Consider the following 18965-nt stretch of genomic DNA (forward strand, 5'->3'; position numbering starts at 1 on the left):
AACTCCAGTAGTTCTGTAGCACCACCTGCAGATAACAAGTGGCAGTCTTAAACCCATACCCTGCTCACATCTTTAGATTCCAGCTGGAAGCGGGGTATGACTACACTGCCAAAAATGCTTGATTTGGCATGAGATGGAGAACAGGACAGGAGAAGACCTGGTTTTCAAGTACTTAATGTGCACTTCAAAATGCAGATTCAGAAAGCCAACAAAAAAGCATGCTTGTAAACAAAATCTTGCAATACTTCTAGCTACCAATTCTGCATCTACTCCACCGTAGCTTAGTGTTGCTTGGTATCGGCGACTGTCTTCCTTGAATCGCCCCTAGAAAGCTCATGTGACCTGTTGCTGCAGGGGCTTGGTTCAGCAGGCTCTCTTGGGATCAACTTCTGCCCCAGCTGCACCAGATCATGTTAGTCTTCTGTCAATAACTGAATAGGTGGCATCTGGCTGAGAGGCAAAAGGAATCCTGAGCTGTGAACTGCAGAGGCTGGGGCACTCGCGGAAGTCAACATGAACCCAGTTAGTCCACCCATCCAAAGAACAAGCTTCTGAGGACACTAAACCTTGGAGGCCTAAGTCATGGACCTGGATTCTTTGTAGTTAGTGTACTGCACAATTCCAGTACTAATTCGTCTCAAGCAGCGCACCCCACATTAACATATTTTTTTCCATCTTGCGGTTTCTATATGTTCATCTCACCAAGCAGCTTGAAGATGCATTGAGAAAAGCCCACATTCTGGTATTATGCACAACAGAGAAGTCCACAAGGAAAGCAGAATTCTTTCTTCAGAGCAGAATTCAAAGAGTATGCAATAAATAAGGCACAAGCCAGAGAAAAAGAGTATGAGAAGACCTACAATGGTTGCTCAGAAAGTGAATGTCTGCCAGGAAAGCAGGGACCCAGAGAAGAAAAAGAAAAAACCGAGTAATTTTAACATACATAAAGAGATTAATTTAAGACTGACAAAACTAAGATGGCAGTCCACCCCTAATCCTTTCCTACTTTGAAGGGTTTCCAAAATTCGTGTTCTTTTAACACAACCATGTGGATAATATAATGATATTTATAATTCCAGGAAATCTGAGCAGGTCAATACAGCCCTTTCATTCAAAGTACAGCCATTATCCTAACAAGCTTTCCTTTCCTCACTTGGTATTTTAATAGTCAGAAATTTTTTAATCATTTAGACATTAACACCCAGTAAAGCACCACACGAGATTCTGTAAAACTTTAATTTATTCCCCTCCCGAGTATCCAGAATAGAAGACCCTCTTTAAGTTGGAGAAAAATGTGACAAAGAAATAGATTACCAGGATAGCTGTTCACATGAAGAAGAAGAAGCACATACTACCAAGGTTACACAGAAAACAACCCAAAAGTCCTATTTAATGGGATAGTGCAAGTTAACAGCATGTCTCTGGCAAGGATACCTTCATTTGGATTATAAAAGTTTTACAGAACAGAGTTAGATCAAGAGTCTGGATGGGTCTCTGATATTTGACAATACCATTAGGAACATACTGTTTGAAAGATGCTGTACAGAATGACCCACCAAACAAATGTATTTACAAGCCTGGGGAGAAAAAAATTATTTTTCAGTTTATTCAAAATAAAAATACACATAGAATTATGAAAATATAGGTTTACTATTTCCACCACACAGAAGTCAATGCTGCTGTCTGAAAGGCTTGCAAGATTAATTCAAGTTTTTAAAGTTCATCTTTTTCCCTCAGTAAGGTGTACCTATGTTCACTGGGTGCCAGTTTCTGGAATGAGCTCTCTGGTGGGCTGCTTGCTAAATCCTGAATTGGCTGAAAAACAGAACAAACAGCAAAATTTCTTGTTAGACTCATTTTAATAATTAACAACCTCCATTAAATGAACTTCTAGTATTAATAACGGGAGTGCACGGATGTCCAGCATTTGCACAAACGGAGGGGGATTTTTTTGGAAGGCACACTGTAAAGTCCCAAGCAGGTGGAACACACACACACACACACATTAATTAAATAAGCACCATCAGTTAAGGATACTCCTTTCACTGACACATCTCAAAGGTAATGGGCGCACAAGTTTATGTGCAAGTGACTTAAAAGTACTGCAAATGCACCCACTGTGTATTTGCTGGAGTCTATCTACTGCTTGCTTTCATGGTATTCTAGTTTGTGTGTTTGTTTTTGAGATACACCAGGGCAGAAGTGGTATTGCTGCCAAAATATTCTACAATTCCTTTTCTACGGAAACTAAAAAAAAACCCAAAACACAAACATGCAATTCAAGGGACGCACATGAGCTAAGACAGCAGCCTCCAGTTTAGTTAAGGCCAGTATTTCCATCGCACACGCATACACATCTTCCACAAGATGGCAGGATGCCATATGGAGATGGGAAAATAAACATCCCAGGTTTTGCACGCATTTTTCAAGGCAGAATGAAGACAAGAGCAAGCCCGCAGCTCTAGGCAACCAGCCTGTGCCCAGACAGGCAGCAGGCTCCTGGGCCTCTGCAGGCTCCCTCCCTCACTGGCCAAGCCTGCTCCACACCGCAGCTGCCCGATGGCAACTTCCCACACGCGCCTGTGCAGCTCCGAGCTGACTGCCCTACGCCTCAGGCTCCAGCCCTGTTTTCTGCATCTCCTCATACCGACCTGAATTCCGGTTGCTCAATACATTCCTGAGGGAGTTACCAGTTAAAGGAATGACTACTGAGACAATTCAGCCCCTGTGTTTTCCCAGCCAGTCATGACAACATTCAGAAGCATTCATTCTCCTGGCTCAAGGCAAGCCCTCCAGGGCTTTCACACTTTTAAATCTTTTAACTTTGAGCAGGGCGACAGGAGGCTGCACTCACAAGGTTTAGCGCAGTGCCAGCCTTGCCACATCCTACAGATGACCAGGGAAAACGAGCCCGTAGCAATAAATCGTTTCTGCCCCTCACCCATGGATTCTGGGATGGCCCAAGACAACCCAACACAAGGGCACCAGATCTCTGGGTCCAACGTGGCTCTGAGCCTAGACAATGCAACATATAACTTAAAAGTGTTTTAAAACAGTTATTTTTTTAGAGGGTAATGAGAAGGTTGCCTGACAGGCTGTTAGATTTGCACTTTTCAGCCTGACAACAAGCATATGAACTGAGTGGTGTATCAAGAAGATAGAAGGCTGGTCACGACACATCTGCAAGACTGGGCTGGGCAGAGGGAACCAGGGCTGGTAATGTCCTTTCTTTTCTGCTTCTTGGATTAAACTAAGCACTGATGTTGTCCGAGTTTTGTCTGGAGAAGAATCTAGTAACTGTGTTCCTGAAGAGATTCCAGGAGTGACTTCCAGGCATGTAATCATACAGCATGACAACCTTTGAGCAGAACAGTGAGGAATCCAAGCTGACAAATTCAGCCTGTGACCACTATTAATGCCACCTGTTAACGGCATTAATGAAAGTAGTATGCCCCATTACCACTTACCAATCTTTTGTTCATGCTCTAATAACCTGCCTCCTGCTTGGATTGGTGTCAACGAATGAATATATAAAACATTCCCATCAATGGATGTTTTGCCTTAGAAGCACCCTCTCACAGTGCATCGTGTGGGAAATTATGCATCTATGACATACCGGTTTTTGCACTGAAATCACAGGAGAACGCAAGAGCAGGTCTATGAGCCCAGAACAGCCATCTAGCCCAAGATCTGTTTCATTCAAGGCAAACGGGTACCATATGTTCCCCTAATGCTGTCCCTGCCTTTACCCAAAGGAAGAGAAAAGCTGAAGTAGCAACGTTATGCTTCTATAAACATATTTCTCTTTCAGGAGACCAAAGTTAAAAGTGCATGTGTATTAGAAAGCACAGCTCTGACAAGGAGTGAAAATAGGCCTTTATTAAATGGCCAGATTAAATATATTTGTTGAAACCTTACCTGACCAGGTGCTACATCAGTTGGATCAGGGCCATGATGAAACTCTCTATGCAATTTTCCAGAATGCAAGTCTAGTACAAATTGTTTCAGTTTACCTGGAACTCTGGAACAAATCCAACAGAAACACACACGTTTATTACAAGTTAAGTCTGAACACAGAAGATTTAGAGTGCACTGTTTAGAGTAGCCAACTTCTGTTTATCTAGCACACTATGCCCACTTTTAGGTGATTAATACAGGACAGGAAGCCAAATGGCTTGTTAAGGTATCCTACCAACTTCTTTTTCTTTCCACTGTCTCTTGAGAACACAGCAAGTATTTCATCTTTTCAATAACTCCCACAGAGTGGTACTAGCCGATAACTTCATTGTATACTCACTTCAGCTCCCCACTAACCGTAATGTAAGAGGGAACAGCAGGTTCCAAATGCACAGTTTACAGATACAAATGACAGTTGGGTAGCAGTATTGACAAAGCATCTTTGAAAGGCTCTCCAGTGCCTGAGCAACTGCATATACACTAGAGATAAGCACCGAGAGGATATCAATGTAAATCTAATCTGAGATCATCTACTGTCACCCACAGCAGACATGTTAAACTACAGCATCCAATTTTATTTGTAAAACATCAAATAGACTAAAAAGCTTAAAATGAAGGAGCTGATCTAACAAGCATTAAAGATGAGATAAAAAACCATGTGAGCACTATGCATGCAATCAAAAGGAAATGTATGAACAGAGACAGGTTTTGTAGGGAGTATTTCATCAGACCACTTATTAAATTTAGGAAAAAGGGACACAGTGTGGTCAGATGGGCTATCAGCAGTGTTGCAGATCATCAGAAAACTCCACGGACAAAATACAGCTTAATATAGAGTCAGAGGGTATCACTACAGCAAAGTCTGTAACTCATCAGTATTACAGCGGTACTTCGAGGGATCTCTTCCCCTCCCAGATCAGGAATTAGTACCGACTGAGAGAAGAAGGATCATTCCAGCCCAGTTGTAGGGACAGCAGAATCACTGCTCCCTGCTTTACCTCAGGCTCCTGTCCTGTTCTAGGTCGGGCACACTGCCGGAGACATTCCTCTCCAACCTCCTCCCCTCTCCTAATGCAGCAAGGGCATCTGGTGCCTACAGCCTCTTGTACCTCAGCCAGTTCTTGCTGAGAAGCTACAACTGATCTACCAAACAACTCCTGGCTATCATTTCCAACCTGGAACAGCAGGATGAATAGGGCCAAGTGGCCAAAGTATGAGGACAAAATATTGAGTGGTGGTCTCATTTGCCTATGAAGTGGCTATTCTCCAAAAAGACAACTCCCTAAAAGAGAGAGGAATCTTTTAATGGGCCAGTTGTGAAAGTGCCATATGCAAACCCTACTGGTTGGTGGCAGCACTAAGATCACAAGAGACCGTCTGGGGCCAGTTTGTAGGAGTCCTGAAAATGTACTGAAGTGGCAGAAATCCTTGCAGGAAGATGAAATTCTCAGAATTAAGACTGTACCTGTTATTAAAAAAAAACACCAAAAAACAAACGTAGCAAAAACCAACCCTACCAAAAAACCAAAATAGAAATCCAAACCACACACACACAAAACAATGTCACCCTAGGAGCTCCAAGCTCCCCTTGTTTCCAAACTGTTAGGTATTTCTAAGCATCAGCTCAATCTCCTAGAGTAAGGCTGGATAATTACTTATCATTAAGCAATTGTCTCCAATCCTGACGTATCTCTCTCATCTTCATTTGTATGTAACAACTGGTATACAAACATGCAAGTAGCTGTTATTAAACTGGTAATGAATTCCAGAAACATGACACCTAAGAAACATAACAAGGTCCAGTGGAGAGCTGTAAAGATGATGAGGGGACTGGAGCACCTCTCTCACAGGGAAAGGCTGAGAGAGCTGGGCCTGTGTAGCCTGCAGAAGAGAGACTAAGAGGGGATCTTAGCAGTGTCTACAAATATCTTAAGGGCGAGTGTCAGAAGGACGGGGCCGGGCTCTTCTCAGCGGTGCCCAGTGACAGGACAGGGAGCAACCGGCACACGCTGAAACAGAAGAAGTTCCACCTGAATATGAGGAAGAACCTTCTTTTCTTTGAGGGTGACGAAGCACTGGAACGGGCTGTTCAAAGGTTGTGAAGTCTCCTCTGGAGACGTTCAAAACATGCCTGGACACGATTCTGTGCAACCTGTTCTAGAGCAGGGGGAGCTGGACTAGAAGATCTCCAGAGTTTCCTTCTACCCTAACCACTCTGTGATTCTGTGATAACATGAAAGTCTAAACTAAACATCTCTATTACCCCTGTAAGAAATATTAATTTATTTCAAGGCTATTTCAAAAGTGGTAATAAAAAGTGCTTTCAGAATGCAATTACCACCCCCACCCCCCCCTTTTTTTTAAAAAAAGTGCTGGTGCATGCAGTGAACATGATCTTCCAAAGAAATGGGAACAGAGGGAGAAAAATAGTCACTAGAATTTCAACATACATAACTTTAGGTATTTGAAAAGCACTATTTGAGATACATCAAACAGAAACTACATTTTAAGAATACGCCTGTAGAGAATTATGGGGAGAAGCTAGGTTTGAACCCTCCTTCCAAACGTCAAATTTCAGGTAGAAAAATGCCTCCTGGAATGGCAGAATTAGACATGGGGTTACATTCACATTGCAAGCTAAGCTTGCACTTTGAATCCTTGGCTCTGACAAAAATTAAATACCCTGAGTTTTTAAAAGTATGAATGGACAAAAATTCAAGTCTCAAAGCCTAAGCATCTAACCAGGACTTAACAAGCAGTGTATATGCAGGTACCTCCTTTGAAGCAGAAACTGGAGTTCAACACACAACCTGAAGACAAAGACAGAGCGTTTGTCTCATGCTGAAAGCCCCTGAAATACTTACACATCCTCACTCCTCAACTGAACCAGGGGAGACAGAACATTTCTATGCCAGCTTTCCAGGTTTTGACTAATGCAGGAAGGGTGGAATTGCACAGCAGGAAAAAGCAAGCCAGCAGGCTGGGAATTCTTACGTGGTGCATTTTACAGTAATCATTGCATAACACAGCACTTAAACATTCCATGTAGTATTTTAAACCTTTTACAGTTAACTGATATCTCTAGATCACCACTAAAAATACCATGCCAGACTCCATATGCCTAACTACTATGGAAAATAGCAGAATTTTGAAATAAAAGAGCAGCAGTATCTAAAACTGTAATGCAAGCTTCTCTTCTTGCGTAAAGCAATGCAACTCTGTATAAACAATGACTTCACACCAATTCATATTGCTTTAAGGCTGACACCGAACCATACACAGGCAGCCTTACCTATCCCAGATTTACTCATCCTCCTACCATAGTACTGATTAAAATACGAGTACATCTTTTCCTTTGTTCTTCTCAAATTAAAATGCACGAAGAAAAATACTTACGACAAGTCATTGAAGTCTGGAAAGACATACATGTGCCTAAAGCTATCAATGGCAATAACAGGGCAGTCTGCTGGAGTCTTCTGAATGTGGAGGAGTGGGTGCCTGAATTTATCACAGTCAGCATGGAGGAAGTTTATTGTACCTTAAAATTGTGAGCAGGCAAAAATCCATGTTAAGATTTTTTTATTATTATCTTGAAACCCTAACCACTCATAACTATTACAAAGGTGGAAATACTCGATAGATAAAACAAGCAGAACTTGAAAGTAGATTTAAATAACTAACACCACCAAAATAACGGATTTTCTTCAAGAGGTTTTGGCCACAATCCAAACTTAAGTTTTGGTTAATATCTTCTCTAACTGCATTAAGTCACTTAGACAAAAAGGATTTCTGAAACAGCTGCTTACCAATAAATTGTGTATCTATTTTAATAATCTCTAGAGGAGTCAGTCCTCACTGTCAAAAGTGCATAAAGCCGTTTGGTCTCAAGGTTTTTAAAGCTAGGATTCTGTTTGGCCTCTGCTTCCACTCTACTGAGTTCACCTGAAAAAATTATACCAGTAAAAACAAGTAGTAGGAGTTCCTACAAACCTTTTTCACTTATTAACTGTCGTGCAACCTCCTGTTGGAATTTCTCTAAACTCTCCAAGTCATCTTTCATGTGGAAAAGTATGAGAAAAGGAAGGCCTTCTTCTGTCAGTTCCTGCACAGAAAACAAATGACAAATCTTATTCCTTCCATTTCTTAAGGGCACTTTAGTGACTCCAGCAATTTTCAAAAATCAGTGAGATCTCTACTTCAGTCCTGTCTGTTTAACTGTTTTTAAGGAAGTTAACTGCTGATACTTCATCTAAGATAGCCGAGTGATACAGTTAACCGTATTTCCTTCCTCTATCATATACAGCAGATAAAGAATGAAGGTATTTCATTATCAACACGTCAGGAAGGGATACACTTGCAGCGGAATATATTGGAATACTTGCTCAAAAGAAATAGCCCAAAAAACATATCATCTTCATAGAAACAGCAAAAAGGCCTGAACAGTACGGTATTAAATGCTATGTAAAGCTTGAGGGTGTATTCTAGATCCAGTCCTAGCTTGTTCATATACTAAACTGTTTTTTCTTAGCATAGCACAACAAATTTGTGGGTTTTTTCTTTAAATAACTCCATCCTAAAAAGAAAAAAAAAATTAAAAGGAAAAAGCAGAAGCTGTATCAGTTATGATCAGGTACTGCTCTTTCGCCAGTATGTGTGTCCTTACTGGTCATCTGTTTACCACCACTATTAAATTCACAGGCTACCATATTACTAAAACTGCTGAAGAAATGAAAAGCTTTGTTGGACAGGCAAGCTCTAGCTCCTCATAGGAATGCATTCTTGTAGCCCTAGTGCCTTTTAAAGATCTCTGTCCAGGGACAGATAAATGTAGGAACCCCCCGAATAATTTATTCAGGATTTTTCTTTTACCCAAAGCCCAAACAACATGCATTTGCTTGCTTCGAAAGTGATTTTTAGGCACCTTTGAACATCAGCTCAACTCGCTACGGCCCAACTCAAGAAATAATCACTTATCTAACAAATGCCTACAGTCTTGCCTATCTTTCATTTGCACAACTGGTGTACAAGGAAGTGCTACTATTTCTTTGGTTCTAGTCTGAATCAGAATAAAATCTGCTTTTTGAGAAAGCAGCACTCATTTGTTCTGCCACCAAATAGAAGAGTTTCTGCAGATTTTTCCATTTGCAGTAAATTGGAAGAAATGCTTTCCATATCAGCAGGCAGCCAGTTACACAGTGTACATGAAACGGCTGTCATTCTCCCTTCAACCATGTCCGTCAGGTAAGTTGAAGCTTTGTTTTTTAACAGCAGATTGCAAAGGTCCTCATAACTTCAGCGCTCTTGATGAAATCTGAGCTTCCCAATCCAACCCTAAAACCAACACTAATCGTATTTGCTCGTCCTCATTTTTACACACATGAATTTGGCTGGGTCTCTGCCTGCTCTCCTGTTAAAGGATGGGAAAAAGTCTGTTTTGTAGCACCATGATTATGGCTCTATTTCCTCACTCATTTCAGCAGGTATATTTCCAAGGAAGAACTCACACAGCTTGTTATTCCAGCTCTAAGCTCGCCTCTTGCTTGCAAGCACCTAAAACGACAACCTTGAAGAATTATATTCACAAGATCAATTAATGACCAAATAGGCCGTTAGGACTGCTGGCTTGAAAGCCTTGCCAATCTTGGCTCTAACTAGTTTCTAAAAAGTGCCTTCCTTTGCTTTTCTACTCCAGCTTTCATACTGTGCCTTACTGATCAGGACATGGCAAACAGAATAGCATTTCATTTGCTTTGGACTGCTCCCTTGGAGGCTACTGTCTTGTTCGGCACTGAGAATATAAAAAGATTTTTTCATTAGATCCGAGCTTCCCACTTTACTTCTGTACGCCTTTGAGAAGTTTTTTACCCTTTCAAAACCTTTCAGTTCAGTACCATCGTTAAACCACACGGTTCGTTGTATTCATGTAACATAGAACTAAACAGACTGATTACAGGTTAAACAGTGATTTCTTCCGCTTATCACTGATCCCAACACCCTTTTCCTGTGGAGTACAGGGACAGTCTTCTCCAATAGACAGTCTTCTCAAACTCTAAAGCAAGGTCTTCTACTTAATTACTACATGTTGTCTAAAGTCACAATGATGAGTTCTGTTCAGATTGGGCATCTTCCTGGCCAGTCTGCCCATGACGCTTATCAGATAATGAAAGTGTTAAGAAAGAAAATAAGGGGAAAACCTACCAGCAGTTTATAGAGGCCAATTTTGATTTAAAATTTGAATTTAAAATATGTGGTAGAAATTTTTGTCTTTATGTTATTTATATGGCATTGTAGTACCATAAACACAGCTTAACAGTCACAGCACTTCATATTTTTACCCTGTAATATTGTGCAGTATGTATTAAAGGCCCATTCAAATACTGTACAATCTCAGCAAGCAGAATTATCTCCGTTTTGGCACATTTAAATGTGTTTGGGTACTGGCAGCACTTAAATCTTTAAACAAATGTTGCTAGGCAAAATGTCACATTGGAATTGTAAATATCTGCCTAAGTAAACAGGAATGGAACATTGAGAGAACAACCAGAAAAACCACAACACAAGGTGGTACAAGCTGAGAGTGATGAACCTTGGCTTCTAAGGCTCAGAATCCAATTTCACCACAGGAAAAGTACACTGGAAATCTACCATGCACTTCTAAAGATGTTAACATGTAGCACCTTGTACCTATTGAGTTGCAAGTCAAGGATTAAAGTTTGTTTAACTAACTGAACTTTCCAATAAAAAGTTGGCAAGGTTGACTAGAAGGTTGTACTTAAACCATCATGTGCATCCCACCCTCCCCCTCCCTCTGTCATATAAACTGACATGTTGCGTGTGCCCAGAACAGCGGTGTTACAGACATTCTGGATTGAGCATAAAAAAAATAAAGTGTGCAAACTGAGAATGAATCATATGACTGATGCTTTGGTGTCCAATCCAGTGTGGACAATATACTGCAATTTATTACAAACCTCACCAGAGTTTCTAGCAGATGCTGTGGCTATCTAAAAATACTCCTTTTGAGATACTACAAACTTGCTAATTTTCTACAATTTTTTTTTCCTGTTGGTTACTTTACAAAAAAAAAAAATAAAAATAATATGGAGTTGGAAATAGATGAAAGGAGTGAGTTACAAAAGAAAACAGAAAAGTATTGGAAGAAATTAAGGCTAACAAGGAGAAGAGAGACATTTAAAAGCAAGCCTCCAAATTCCATCTTATGATTTACAGCTAAAAAAAAGAAACCCAGGAGAAAGAGCAGCGAAGCTAAAAAGATTAAGAAGGTACCAGTGGTTAAACACAGACTGACCAAAAAAACCCCACAAAAGTCACGTTTTTTTATTACAGCTCCTAGAAAACTGCTAGTTCAGTAGATTGTCAGCCACCATTTAATGTGGTTATTTATTAGCTAATGCTTTGGAAGTGGTTAGTACAGTAACATTTTTCTGCTACCAACTTTAACATTAAATTTTGAAAGCTGATTTATAACTGAAGGACAGTTCACAACTATTTTAGTCTTTCAAACTGTCACAGACATGCTGACATGGATATTTTCTACACTGACTAGAAACATTTTCTCCAGATCATAACAGATGCAAAAACCACTTAACATTTGTGTCTGGATCTTAAATCAACATTTAGTCATAATATCTATATAAATGTACTTACTTCACGAATAATACAACCTACTCAAGGTGTTACACACGCACATTCTTACACGTGCACATTCTTAGCATCTCAAGTGTCCGCACTCTGCAAATCACTAGACATTTCTTACGTGACGTGTACACATAATCATAACCTCTGGTAGGGTATGAAACTGCTACAAATCTGCCTCCAGTGAATTTCAAGTCTAACCAAAAAGCTCCAAAAGAATGAAAAGACATTACCTGACAGCTATTCTCTGCCAAAAGTGGAGCATGAAGGGAGTTCTTTGGCATGGATTAGACCTTGAAAAAAACATTTTGGTTTTAAGAAAGAAACCCCAAAAGTAGAATGGTAGAAAAAAAGTCTTACCTCCCCATTTTCAAATGTAATTTCTCGAACTAGTGGTACACATTTATCTTGTGTCCATGCATAAATCAAATCAAAATTGGTTAGCGAGCCTAAATACACCATATCTGGAGCATTTTCCTGTTGAAAAGAAAAATATACTAGTTGAGAAACAGTAAAAATGACATTGCTACCTACAAAGAAGGTTACCTACCTGACATAAAGTAACAATTTTCATATAAATACTGAAAGCCAATTTTACACCAGTATTCAACCTTTGTGCGTGCAACATTTCTAGTAACTGTTACAAAAGTACAACAGGAAAATAAATATAATGTATGATCATTTATGCAGTCAACTCCACTTTTTAAGAAAACTTAAGAACAACTGAAAGGATACTTTGCTTCCAAATTAGGGATGCTTCAAACAGAGGCTATTTGTTAGGCTGAGAAATAGTATCTCCATACCTAAAAATCCCACGTAGATATAACTAAACGCAGATATTAATGCTACTTCATGCTGATAGTGACAGACTCACCAAAACCATGCTCCTAATGTCCTACACAACTTGAAACTGATATTTTACATTTGCTTTGCAGAAGAGATATGAATAAATAATAGTTTTCCTTCATTCACTAGTAGTTTCAACTCAGAATTCAGTACTGTCATCTTTTAATGTAAGTGCAATTTTGGTTAACGTGAAGTGAAGCATGACTTTGCAAGATGTGGCCATGACTAAGCACACCTTAATTCAGAAACACCATATAAGTCAGGTAACCTAATAAATTCTGCTTTTGCAGAAAAAAATATTTTAATCTCCATTCCCCTTTAGGTCTTTTTTAATTTATTTCTCTTTTGTAAGCAACTATCTTCATACATCAAATTTGATAAAGCACATTTTCAGATACTAATTACGTTTCTAAAAAGCAATTCTTGCAGATTTTCTTCTTTCTGAATTTTCCCTCAAGCAAAGCTATGTTTATTACAGTTTGTTAACAGGTAGTTAATTTTACTAATTACTTTTTTTTTGTTTTTTTAATGCAGAGAACAGGTCTTGACCCTTGTGGGCTCAGACACATAAGACAGGCAAGTGGCAGTCAGAAAAATAGTAATTGTCAATTGCTTTGAAAAACATGAACTGCACCAGCTTGAACTTTACAGATTTTAATGACTTCTACAGAACACAAAGTATCTACACATGATGAATTGACTGTGTTTCTAAGAAAAAAATATTCTATACATCGACATTTAAAATGACAGAGGTTTTGTGCACTCAACTGGCAACAAAGGAGATGGAGATCTTTTTCACTGACTCAGAAACACTATTTTTTACTAGAAAATCTAGAGAAATCTTATTTCTCACACTATTTAGTAATGAAATAAATTAAAAGTTGAGATGCAGTAACATACCAAATGATCTGAATTTAGTCTCCATTAGTTCATATTCATATATAATGACAATAAGCAGAATAAAATACATAGTTACACTTACCCCTGGTGGCTTGTAGATTACATTGTCTCCGCTAAATCTCTCTGCTTTTGAAATAGCCCTACAACAAACCAACCAGTAAGCATGTCTTGGTACAGACAAATAAAATAACTGAGATACCAAACCCCGTATTTTAATTTGCTATCCTTTCTTTACTACTTATTTTTCCTTCAAAATTTGAGAATTAAAATCCTGGATCTTTAAGGTAAACTGTAAAGTGACTCCACAGAAACTTGGCCTGGCTATATAAGAAGGCATTATGCGAGTCAGCAAGATGCGTCCCTAGGATTAGAAGTGTGGACTAAAGGCATCGAAGTGCAAGTGATGAATGCCGGTACTATTATGGATAAGAGATTATCAGAAAAAAATGTTAATGAATTAATATAATCATGTAAATTAAAATAAATAATCAAATAAATACCTATTATTAAGGAATAGGTTTGCATTTACTCTTCCTGTTCCATTGTTACACTAAATATTTACATCTCATCTACCCTCATAAAGAAGGGCTTTGAGGTGCTCTACCAGCCCAAGCAATGAGAAAATGGATAGCAAATAAGCCCATACTGTCCACTTTGCCCTCAAAGCAGACTTCGAAAGCACAGGACACAGCATGCAGTTTCTGACCACTGATGATATGGTATGTGTGTACCCAGAGAACACATACAGTTCCTCCTTGATAGTCAGCTTACGATGTTGTCATACTATGTTGTTGTCTAAACTCACCAATTCCCAAACTCCACAATGTCACTTTAGTAAATTCCTCCTGCTCTTCTGGAATATTTTGTGGTTTCTTAATCCCAGCCACAACAGAGCACCCTGAAAGCTGCCATCTTGTGCCCCCAAAATTATCATCTCTTATTCAAACAAATGAGGACAGCTATGCATCCAACACAGGAGACAAAAAAAAAAAAGAAAAAGAAAGGAAATAGAACTCTCAAAAGAAATAAACCCTTTCACCACCTTCAGACATTGAAAGAGGCCTCCTTTCCTCTCCCATGCCTTAATGTTCCAACATAACTCATGCTAGCAAGACAGAACTGACTGGCTGCACGTGCCAGAAAAGAGTAAATGAGCTACCCATTTCTTTTCCTTTTAGCTTAGGCTAAAAGGTAAGCATGTCAGCCTTTGGGGCACGTTAGCTAACTGTTCCAGCTTCTCCAGTTATAGTATCTCTTTTGTGGACTCAATATAAGCATTGGTGAAGACTGATTAAGAGAGATAAGGGGGAGGAAAAAAAAAGTAGTAAAAATATGTCAGTTTATCTCACTGCAAGATGAAGTAAACCTTCCAGGGGTCTAAACAATTTAGAGGGTCAAGGGAGGGTGGAGTACGAGATCATAAGGCTTAACTCAAAGTAATTATGTTTTATTTTTGGTCCAATTGTCCTTTTCTTATCACATGCAAAAGATGTCTTGCATAGTATGTTACATCTCTAAACTGGTACAAATACTGATAGGTGTATGTTTTAAAATGCATTTTTGTATTCCAGACATAACTGCTCCCATAATGTGAAATTAGGCTCCTTTGTGACTATCATTAATTACTGAGGTAAACCACTTGCATCCTAAACAACCCTTCACTGAAGAAGAAAGTGAAGACATAGAAACCACCTGTCCAATCACTGCTTGGTAAACTGATAATAATCTATAATGAAATACATGCTCCAGGGTAAACCTGTGGTGGAACCCAAAAGATATTCTTCTGTGTTCTTCCACTTCAGTAGCTTCAGTTGTGACTGATTCACTTCAGATAAATAAACAGGGGACATGATGTGAAAATCCCAAATGCCTGAAGATACACCTTTTTAAAACAACTACCAAAATGGAAATATTTCAGTTTGCATTTTGTCTCTTCTTGAAGCAGTAATGTAGACGGTGAACCTCCTGGAACCACACAACCCCAGCTCCCCGTCATCCCTCACATCCATTTCTTGCTAACAAAATTAAAACAGTTCCTAGATTCTTTACTTTTTTCATGAGTTCATATTAGCCTTTTAAGAGAAAAGGTTTTTTTGGCTGTTTTTGTTTTCTGCATTTGGCTTCCTATGCCATGGGTCAATCGCACAAGGCCATTCTCTTGCATGTCTACAAACATTTCAGATTTATCCCTGATTCTACTTCTAAAATCTACCTCTAACCATCTCTTCCTCAGTATCCTCCTGTCTTCTCTCATTAATTTTGCTCTGCGGTCACCTCAGATCTTAATAGAACTGTAAGGATTATTTAAGAATAGTTTTAAGCATCAAGATGATCTGCAACTACGTACCATTAATAGAATTTAAAAAGACGTTATTACCACTACCTAAAGCCACAATAACTTTGACATAGCAGGGAACAGTTCTGCCTTGACAGAAGTTAGTGAAGTAATTATTTTTTTTCCTGTCAAATTGATAGGTTTGAGTTTATTTTAGCTTACTACAAGTTTGAACATGACAGCACGTTACCATATACCACCCAAACCATATACCTGTTGAACTCTGTGCATAGCAAAACAAAAAATCCCTCCCAGGGGCTGTTAGGATGCCCAGTCAGAAGGGTCTGGCTGATCAGCGCCAGCTCCCCATGAAACATTTTGTTATACATAACCTGAGTAGAAAGCACTGCTATATAGCTAGTATCTCCCTCAGAAGTCTTTTCACATGTAATTTGTTAGGAAGCATGAGAGCCACAGCCACTCAGAGATGAAAACGTTTAGTTTCCAAGGTTGCTGTCTGGAAGGCTGCACCTTAAAACACAAACAGCTCCAAGCTAGGAAAGGAATGGATGTCTGGAGAAAAGAGTAACAACAAGCTCGCTGTGTAGTTACGTGGGCAGGGTACAAATAATCAACCTCTGATCTGTTCCATTATGTTTGCTTATATATAAAAAAAGAAAAAAGAAAAACCCCATAGTAACTACTTCAAGGGCAATGTCCAACAACCAAATGCTAACACTGAGCGGTGGGAGAGTATTTCTCATTATACAAAGTTGACAAATAGCAATATAAAGATGAACAGACTCAAACAACAGGAGAGAGGATCTTGGAAGTATTGATACCTTACTAATGATGTTTTAAGAGGCATTCCTGAAAAGGATGACAAGTCATACGAGGGGGACAAAAAATAATTTAAAATTCTAATAACAACTCAGATTGGCTGCCCTGAGAACCAGTATGGATGCGCTCATCAGAAAACACTTGGGGTTAAGACTGATAGACCTACAGACCACAGACTTACAAGACTTGATTATTCGCTCACAGCCAAGGCTGCTTACACAGTCACAGGGTACCTAACTGGGAAATGATGGAAAGGAAAGCCATGTGTACTCTTGCACATTACAAACACTCTCTCACACCCACACACTTTTTTTGGAGACATACTAGAAGAGGCATCAGTGACTGACAAAAAAAATTTTGTGCAAACAGATGAAACATTTTCTACCTTGATAACACCTCTCAGTTTCACCAATATTCTTCGCTACATCCAACTCAAAAAACTGTCAGGGTGACTGTATATGGTATAAAAGCTAGTATAATCCATGCAAATTCCCTGGTCTTGGAACTGCAGGTAGACTGCAAACCACTGCATTCACATTTATGCCCAATCACCTTAAAATGGGTGGTGCTGGCACATTAAACACTGCAGAGAGAATCTATAATTGCATTTTATTATGCTACTTAGAAAGGGATCACTCAATCGTAATTTATTATTCTTCTTCCAGTGAAGATCTTGTAATATTTTAAATTATCACTGTAAAACTGTGTAACAAGGAGAAATTTAAATTTCTGTAGGTTTTTCTTCTAGACTCACACTATGTAGCTCAACAATGCAATTCCCTTTTTAACTGTTACTAAGCACAGTGACACAGAAGTTGCATGAAATAGACCCAGGCATAGAAATCAGGCATTTTGGAACAAAGTTCTCTCCCCAACATCAGGAAGAAGTGAGCAAGTAACTATAAAATTATTGTTACAGGAAAAAAGGAAAAAAAAAAAAAGTCCCACCTACAAAAAGAAGGAACTTCCTCCTGTACAAAAAACCACCATAGTTTAAAGAAAAAAAAATTTAAGAGGTTGTAAAAAAAGTTACTCAGTCTGCAAAGCTGATAAAATGTTTGCCAAGAAGTTTTCAAACTCTTCCCAACATTTTCCCCTCTCCCTCCAAAGAAGCAGGTTTTTGGGACACAGCTGTCTATCATAACCCCCAAAACCTTGCCAGTTACATTTAAGTTATACTGACAAAAAGGAGGCAAAAAATGAAAGTTGGATTTCACACCAAACATTAAGGCTAGCAAGTGTTTTCTCCTCCAGTCCTTCTCTTAGTGTATTTATCTGTTAAGGTCTAGTCTCTTGAGTTATGCCACACAGTATTAAAAAGTCCATTCAATTAAATTAGATACAACTCATTAACATAATTTCAATAATGAAGTCATGCAAACAACAAATTTTAACACTTACCCGAAGGCAGACAGGAATACACAATCATCATGCAAAATATTCGCTACTCTTTCAAAGGTTCTGTAATTGTCAGAATCCTTTTGCTCAAAGTATCCAACAATATTTCTTCTGCTGTGCTGTAAAAACAAAGGTTAAATTATAACTTACCTCAAATTATCAAAAACTATCATCACTCCCTAAGGATACTAAATACGGAGGTGCCATTCATTCAACAGTCAATAACCAAGCAGAAGTTATTTCTTTTCTGCCTTTTCAATATCCAGAAGCATCCTTGTGAATATTTTTCCAGTGAGGAATTAGGAGTGTCTTGTTAAATACAACACATGATTCTTTTCAAATGATTAAAAGTAAAATAATTTGGTAGTGGAGTTACTGTTACAAAATTAATGCAGTTGAAAGTGATTATATTGGAATCATTTGTAATACTCGAAATGACCCAGTTTTCTACTCTGCGTAAAAAAAAACACTCACAAAATTTCTGAATGCAAAACAAAGAAGTAAATACGTACTTCAAATATATTACATTTCACTAGTCCAACATTAAAAAGAAAAAGAAACTATTTAGAAGGAATAAAGTTCAAAGACTTACATCAAGAGAACTGATTTCTTCCAAATCCTGGACCTCCCGAACAGGGTTGCTCTTCTGCTGCCTGATATAATCTGCTATTGCTGTCACAGATCTCTGGCCCCTGTATTCTCTCTTCATCATCATTCCATTCCGGAAGAGTTTCAGAGTTGGATACTTACTTATCCTGTATCTCTGAGCTATATCCGCTAAAAAGAAATCAAAAAAATAAAACCAAAACTGTACCAATACATAAATACACTAAACATGGGATCTTATACAAGTGTACGTGCACATGTAAGTGGCATCTCTGAACAAGTAGTTCCACATCTTTAAACAAGAACACACTAAAAAAACCCAACCAACCAACCCAAACACCACCACAGGGGAGAGAACAGATAGCAGGTACAGTATTTCTCACATGTACTAATCTTCATAAAAAAACCCATGACCAAAATCTGGAGTAAGTAAAGACTCAACTTTGTCAGCTATAGTAATTTAGTACAGCTCCTATGAACAACTAGG

General features: G+C 38.8%; 1 protein-coding gene across 1 annotated transcript in view; it reads right to left on the bottom strand.

Annotated features, from left to right (window-relative positions):
- Positions 1–1222: 1222 nt before the first annotated feature.
- The window catches only part of ERP44 (endoplasmic reticulum protein 44), a 55195-nt gene continuing 37452 nt past the window's right edge, over positions 1223–18965 (bottom strand). The window contains exons 5-12 of the mRNA XM_080378620.1: positions 18465–18649; positions 17876–17991; positions 13442–13499; positions 11974–12090; positions 7948–8059; positions 7354–7495; positions 3919–4021; positions 1223–1815 (exon numbers count right to left, since the gene is read on the bottom strand). Of these exons, the coding sequence (XP_080234746.1) occupies positions 1714–1815; positions 3919–4021; positions 7354–7495; positions 7948–8059; positions 11974–12090; positions 13442–13499; positions 17876–17991; positions 18465–18649 (935 nt within the window). The 3' untranslated portion in view covers positions 1223–1713. The remainder of the gene's footprint in view (positions 1816–3918; positions 4022–7353; positions 7496–7947; positions 8060–11973; positions 12091–13441; positions 13500–17875; positions 17992–18464; positions 18650–18965) is intronic.

Source organism: Falco punctatus (genome assembly GCF_963210335.1).
Source record: "Falco punctatus genome assembly, chromosome: 3".
NCBI lineage: Eukaryota > Metazoa > Chordata > Aves > Falconiformes > Falconidae > Falco > Falco punctatus.